Source organism: Amblyomma americanum, chromosome 1 (assembly GCF_052857255.1).
Source record: "Amblyomma americanum isolate KBUSLIRL-KWMA chromosome 1, ASM5285725v1, whole genome shotgun sequence".
In the NCBI taxonomy this organism is placed as follows: Eukaryota; Metazoa; Arthropoda; class Arachnida; order Ixodida; family Ixodidae; genus Amblyomma; species Amblyomma americanum.
The window spans coordinates 323,848,943-323,856,541 of record NC_135497.1 but is presented as its reverse complement, the minus strand read 5'-3'; the positions used below and the strand labels follow the sequence as shown (position 1 = coordinate 323,856,541).

Sequence of the window (7,599 nt, the reverse complement as noted above, 5' to 3'; positions counted from 1 at the left end):
GACGTAGAATATAGCGCAAATAAACACGAAAGACAGCTTGACGCAGACTAGCGCTTGTCTGCGTCGTCATTTCTGTCTGTCGTGTTTTCTTTGCGCTGCATTTTAATCATGAACGTTCACCAACTCGGCTAACTTTCGGCTTAACTTAGACTTTACAATCGCTTTCTTTCGAAGTATCGAGCTTGTTTATTCCTCGCTGAGGGCAACTGACTGTGCACTCTCGGTTGCACTCAGCTGTCAGTCCTCGAATCTCACCAAGTAGCTCACTTCAGTCCATTCTGATTTGTAATGTGTTTAAAGCAAATGCTGTAGTGATGAGGCATGCGCGTGCCACCCAACAGACAAGGTATTTTCATTCCTAGTAAAAAAAAACAAAAAGAAAGCTACAAGTTTCTGCCGGCTGATGAGGGGGTTGTTCGCTGAAGTCGCCTTCTGTCTCGTCCACCGTAATGTCGTGCACCATCTACGGGTCTCCTAGCGCGAACTCTCCGATGTTCTCGCCAGATTCCAAGTCGTGCAGTGTCTGCAGCATCTTCATCCTGGCCATGTGTCGTTTGCGGGGCAGAAGTCTCTTGAGGCGCGCCGCCAGGATTAGGCAGAAGAGCTCCTCGGGGTCCGAGGAGAGCGCCTGCGCCGCCGCGCCCCCCGCCGCCAGGCGATGCGGCATCACGGCAGCCGGCCGCATGGCCAGAGGCCAGGGCTGAGGCGGTGCTGCCGCCGCAGCCACCGCTGCCTCGCGCATTTCGGCGTCTTCGCCGGGCTGCTCCTGTTTGACTTCCACATCGGCCGGGGCCGCCGCGTTCAGCGTCGAGCGTCTCCTGCGAGGGAAAAGGGAAAGAGGCGTGGCAGCTAGGGTGTATGAGACACTCAAACTCGAGCTGACAGAGTGCGGTGTTATAGTGGCTTTTACCCCGTAACCGCTAACTTCCGAGTTCGCCCGTTGGCCAATCTAATTTCCTTCCGCCAGCCGCCCACAGCTCATGCTCATTTACGGCGGTTCTGTGCACTGTGCTGAGACGCCTCGTGAAAAGCCTGAGACGCCTCGTGAATTATTATTATTAATTTCCCCAGACACAGACCCCTTGGGTCCGCGAAATGGACATGCCGTACGCAGTGGGTTGCGTGCCACCCAGCATCGCGGCGATCTAATGCGAGTCGCGCAGCTTTGTGCGGACGGTAAAGCATGGCAAAACCGGGCGCTCGCTTAAGTAGCCGCTGGGCCACGTCGCAGTCACGCGAGGTTGTGCTTGTGACGCGAAGGCGGGCAGGTGTCTTCCTGTATTAATAATAATGATAATAATTGGTTTTGGCAGAAAAGAAATGAATCAGTATCTGTCTCATATATCGCTGCACGCCTGAACCGCGCCGTAAGGGACGGGATAAAGGAGGGAGTGAAAGTCCGGCCTCAGTAGAGTATCTGTTACGGGTCCAATTGAACTTCTTTTTGGAAATGTGGCGGAGAGTTTGAAGGATGCTTCACTCCCGCCATCGGTTGGCCCGGTATTGCACTGCCTCCGGGATCGGCCTTGTCTTTAGCGCGTCTTTACTATCCTGTCTTCCTATCCCATCTTTCAACTCCCCTACTATCTGCACGAGGTAGCGATTGTGGCTCGGATAGAGTCAGTGAGCAGGCCTGTGCACTTTCCTTTTCTTTCTAACTGGCAACAACAGACAGACAGGGAGTGAAAGAAGAAAGGAAGAAAGAAAGAGGTGTCGTAGTGAAGGGCTCTGGAATAATTTCGGCCGGAGCCCTCCACTACGGCACCTATTTCCTCCTTTCTTCTTTCACGCTCTGTACACAACACTCACGTTCGCGGCCTCAGGAAGTCATCGAGGAAGCCGAGATCACGCTCCAGCACGTTCCACTGCCCGTTGGCGCCGGCGCGCCGGCGCTTCTTGCGCTTGAGGTACGTGCCCCGGAGGGTGCGCAACCGGGTCTGGCACTCCTCCACTGCGCCAGGGAACACACGGTTTGCGGTCAAAACAACCATGCCTTTGTCGCGGTTAGGGGCACCCCACAATTAGTATACAGCTTTCGTGAAAACAAAAACCGCTCTTCCAGCGCCCTGTCACTCTTGGTATAACTGACAGTGCCTCGTCGTGAGGGTTATGTATAGTCTCATCAAACTTCTCCGCTGTGAAGCTCCGCCCACATTTACGACCGGTGCAAAGAATTCCTCCACGACAAAACTGTAGTCCATTAACACTTCTCACATAAACAAGAAGCTAATCGCAAAAAAAAAGTTATAAGCTCTAGAATTTTCATACCTGGCTTGTTTAATAAAGTCAAACATAAAAAACTGATTCGTTTGTGGCTGGCAAGTGGTACTCCGAGATATGTGATACAGGCGTATTTTCCTTTCCTTGAAACCATTTTTTTTTTCATTTCATTTTCTTTCGCTTACGGGCGCCGTTCGGGTGTCCACCGAGATATGTGAGAAAATTATTAATAGTACTACTGCTACTGATAATAATATTTAGATTTTGGGGAAAGTATATGGCGCAGTATCTGGAAGAAAGAGGTGCCGTATTGGAGGGCTCCGGAATAATTTCGACCACCTGGGGATCTTTAATGTGCACTGACAACGCACAGCACACGGGCGTCTTAGCCTTCTGCCTGCCAAATCCCAAGCTGGACCTCCCACTCACGAAAGAAGAAATCAAAGCAGAAATCGCGGCCATGAGAAAAAATGCAGCTCCAGGTCCAGATCAAATAACAGCGAAGCTCTTATTTAACCTCAGCGATGACACCATCACCGCGCTGGTGGAATGCTTCAACGAGCAGCATTGGGCTACAGGAACGTTACCAATATCCTGGAAGACAGCCGAGGTTCGGTTCATTCCGAAGGCGAACAAACCCCTTAAACTGGATAATCTACGACCGATATCGCTGACCTCGTGTTTGGGGAAGCTCATAGAGAGGGTCATCAACACGAGACTGAGTAGATACTTAGAAGAAAACAACCTCCTACCTAATACTCAATTCGGCTTTCGCCCTCACCTATCGACACAGGACGCCCTCTTGTACCTGTACAAAGACCTCCTTGAGACACCTCCCAAGTCACAGACAAGGGCCATCCTGGCACTTGATTTGAAAGGAGCGTTCGATAACGTTCTACATAAAAACATCCTGCAAAGCCTCGCCGATACCAACTGTGGCGCAAGAACCTACAACTATATCAAAAACTTCTTATCAGTCAGGCAAGCCACTATAAACTTCGGTGGAATAAAATCAGATCCCATCACTCTAGGCCCGAGGGGAACTCCGCAAGGGGCGGTACTGTCACCCCTCTTGTTCAATTTGGCTATGAAAGATCTACCAGGCCTTCTTTCCGAAATCCCCGGCGTCAAACACACATTATATGCGGATGATATCACTGTCTGGTGCAACTCGGGGAGTGACGCCGAGATCGAGGAGCGTCTTCAAGCAGCAGCCGACACGGTGGACCGGTACGCCAGGGAGAGAGGTCTCCAGTGTGCGCCGGAAAAGTCCGAGTTGCTAATCCTGAAGAACCCGAGGACACCCCTAGCGCAGAACATCTCGGTGTATATAGAGAACCACCCAGTACAGAAACCCACGGAGATCAAGATACTAGGGCAGTATATCCCGCAGGGGCGACAGAACACCACCACTATGAAGAAGCTTACAACATCCACCGAGCAAATCCTCCGCATGATACATCGTATCCGAAATAAACACCATGGCATGAAGGAAAGGGACACCATCCGCTTAGTGCAAGCTTTCGTGATCTCTCGGATAATGTACGGGACGGCATTACTTAACCTCTCCAGGTCGGAAATTGAAAAGTTGGAGGTACTCATCAGGAAAGCCTACAAGACGGCACTGGGGCTACCAAACTCCACGCCAACAGCAAAGCTCATGGCTCTAGGAGTACATAATACCCTCAAAGAGATGTGGGAAGCACAATGGTTCTCACAACTGAATCGGCTCGCACTCACAAAACCCGGCAGAGAACTGCTCGATAAAATCCATGTTAATCTGCCCTATACAATTGACCAAAGGGAAGAGGTCCCACGCGATGTGAGAAGACGCATAAACGTGCACCCCATTCCGCGGAATATGCATCCCGCATATAACACCGAGAGGAGGAAAGCAAGAGGTGAATCCCTGCAGAAGAAATGGGACAAGCAAATTAACACCCTTTACGTGGACGCAGCAGGACCAAATAATGGAGTCATGACTATTGTGGTCTCAACGCCTTCAGGGTCGATGGTGAACTGCGCCTCGGTGAAAACATCTAACCCCACTCACGCAGAGGAGGCAGCTATTGCATTAGCTGTAGCATCTAACCCCAACGCCGTTGTGCTCACTGATTCCCAGAACGCCTGTCGAAACTTCAATAACGGATTAATTCACAAGTCAGGGTTGTCATTGCTGACTAAGCATCCACCCAACCAGGTCTCAGTAATCTGGTTCCCCGGTCACCTGGAACTACCAGGAGGAAACGAAGCCGCCCACAGGCATGCCCGAGCTCTTCTATACCGGACGTCTCCCCCTGATGACCATGAAGGGTGCCGCGACCTAATAGGCTTAGCAGTGTATGCTGACAATCTTGCGCCATACAGAACAGCCAGAAAGCAGTACCCAACACCACACAAATCCCTCAACAAGTTAGAAGAGAACACCCTTAGGAGACTACAAACCAACACCTACCCAACACCAGCTAAATTACACCAGTGGTACCCTACACTATACTCTCCACAGTGTCCACATTGTGGAGCGGTAGCTACCCTCTACCATATGGTGTGGGCATGCCAATATAATCCCTTAGTTGACCCCATTCCCAACCCCTCGGAGGAGCAGTTGGAGGCTATTCTGCTCAGCGATGATCCTGACCGTCAGCACTGGCTGGTGGGGAGGGCCAGCGCAGCAGCAGCAGCCAGTGGACTACCGGACTAGGCGGTCCACCCACATGTTCGGAGAACATTGAAGAAATAAAGACGTTTGTAATCAATCAATCAATCCATAAAAACGCAGCCGCCGCGGTCGGGTCCGAATTCGGGGACTCCGGATCAGGAGATGAGCGTTCTAACCACTGAGCCACTGCGGCGGGTGAGAAAATTGGGTAATTATTTTTTGGGAAAAGGAAATGATACAGTATCTCTCTCACATATTGGCGGACCCCTAAACCGCGCCGTAAGGTAAAGGATAAAGGAGGGACTAAGAGAATGAAGGAAAAAAGGTTCCGTAGTGGAGGGCTCGGGAATTTCTACCATATTCAACGAAACGCGGCCGCCGCACAGAGGTTCGATCCTGCGTTCTGGTGTTAAGCACAGTAACGCCGTAACCGGGTATTTGGTTATGGCATATTGGGAGGCCGACGGCGAAATCGGTGCCTTTTAAGATGGTGCTGCCTCACATATCTATAGCTGTAAGAAAATCGAACGCAAATGAAAGAAAATAACGAACGTTACGTTATCCTGACAGTAAGTAGCCTAGGCCCGGCACGTAGCCAGTAATTTTTTCGGGAGGGCCCAAGGGACTTCTTACAGGGCCCTGCCTCAAGAACGGAAAGGAGGGGGTGGAGCTGCTTGACATTGAGGAGTTGCTCGGGCCCCCCCAACGCCCACGGACACGTGCCTGGCCTAGGCCTTTTAGTACCCCAGCCACCGACGGCTGATTAATTGCGACGACGGGCAGTCGTGAGAGGAAAGGCTTCCGGCACAGTACTGGACGCGGCAGCGAAATACTAATATCGCTTCGAGAGAGCCAGCAGTCTTCGAGGTACAGACCTGACGTGGCAGCAGAAGGTTTAGACCAGATGCAGCAGCTCGTGGATCTAAGGCACCGTCAACTAGGACGCCTGTCGACAACGGACCAGAGACCACGCAATTCTACGCGGCAGCTAGTCGCGAAGACACTCTGGCTATGAGCCCGCAATCATCGGTACGACACTCGTTCCCGGCACAGCATCCTCAATGACGCGAACAGCTGAAACGCGCGCTCATCCAAAAGACACGTCCTTCTATAGGCACCATCAGCTGTGCCATCAGCACACCAAAGGAGCCTACGGAAGCTCAAGGCTCACGGCAATACGTAAAAGGAGGCCGATTCCGCATCGTACGGTGCCAGCTACACCGTATAAGACGCGGTCCACACCAAGTGTCTGCGACGAAGCCAGCTGCGAGGTTGCAGTGCACCTCGTCGGACACGTACGCGTTCGAGACCGGAGCGCGAGGCCGGCTGTGTGTGCGGTGAACGCAGCATGCAGCGGCTCACCGGTCACGGCCAGCGCGGCGGCGATTTCCATCCAGGCGGCCTCCCGGTAGCCGGCCTCCTTGTGCAGCTTGGAGTGCTGGTCCCAGAGCTGCGTGTGCTTCTTCGCCTCCTGGACGAGCTTCTCGTTGAAGGAGGCCATTGCGCGGACCCGATGGAACGGAGCACTGATCGTCGTCGTCGGGATCGGGCTTCGGAGCCGCGTGCCAGCGTCTTCCTCGTCTTTCCGGCGGTGACTGACAGAGCGCTCTGCCCACCACAGCGCCACCACGAGCTGCGGCGGGAACCGCACGTGCACAGGCACCGCCAGCATGCGCTCGCAGCGCCGCCATGCTGACTTCTTTCTCTGCGATGTCCGTTGCTGCGGGTCGTGCGGAAGGCCCAATCCAAGTTTGTTTTTTTTTTCTCTGTACTGCGGACATGTAAATTATCGTTTATAGGAGTTTAACTAGAGTTCCCGGTCGAGTTCCCGGGTTCGAGCCCGACCGCGGCGGCTGCGTTTTTATGGAGGCAGAAAGCTAAGGCGCCCATGTGCTGTGCGATGTCAGTGCACGTAAAGATCCGCAGGTGGTCGAAATTATTCCGGAGCCCTCCACTGCTGCACCTCATTTTTCCTTACTTCGTTCACTCCCTCCTTTATCCTGTCACTTACGGCATGGTTCAGGTGTCCTACGATAGATGACACTGCGCCCTTTCCTTTCCAAAAAACAATTTATTATTATTGCTCCTTGCTAAGGGAAACTGAATGTGCACGCTCGGTTGCACTCGACTATCAGTCCTGTAAGTCACCAAGTAGTAGTAGTAGTAGAAAACATCTATTCCAAAAAGGGAGGATAGAGAGGCGAAAATACAGATTTTAGGTGGAGTCCTTATTTCAGGACCCCAATGTCCACCGCAGTTGCTCTTGCTTGGGATATCAGCTTTCGCTGCGTCGCCAAGTCAGAGCTGAGCAGGGCAGGCTCCCACTGTTCCTCGGAGTGATGTTTGTCTAGTTCGGGGGCTTGGGATCGGAGCAGCCCCATGTTACATATGTTGTTGGAATTTCGCCACACCAGGGGCAGATGCTGTCATATCTGTCTGGAAAGATGATGTGGTACTTGTGTAGGTTAGGAAAGGTGTAGCACACTTCAGTCGTTTCTGGCTTAGAGTGTGTTGAAAGCAAATGCTATATTGATGAGACATGCGCGTGCCACCCAACAGACAATGTATTTTCATTCCTAGTAAAAAAAAACAAAAAGAAAGCTACAAGTTTCTGCCGGCTGATGATGGGGGTGCTCGCTGAAGCCACCTTCTTTCCTGTCCTCCGCAAAACCGTGCACCGTCTACGGTTCTCCGAGCGCGGCCTCTCCGATGTTCTCGCC

At 52.3% G+C, this 7,599-nt stretch overlaps 1 protein-coding gene across 1 annotated transcript; it reads right to left on the bottom strand.

Moving 5' to 3' along the window:
• Positions 1–383: 383 nt before the first annotated feature.
• LOC144115415 (uncharacterized) lies at positions 384–6,465 on the bottom strand. Its single transcript, XM_077649808.1, has 3 exons — positions 6,242–6,465; positions 1,810–1,951; positions 384–818 (listed from the first exon to the last, which is right to left on the bottom strand). Exons 1-3 carry the CDS (start codon positions 6,378–6,380, stop codon positions 464–466), a joined length of 636 nt encoding a protein of 211 aa, XP_077505934.1. The 5' UTR covers positions 6,381–6,465; the 3' UTR covers positions 384–463.
• Between the last annotated feature and the right edge of the window lie 1,134 nt (positions 6,466–7,599).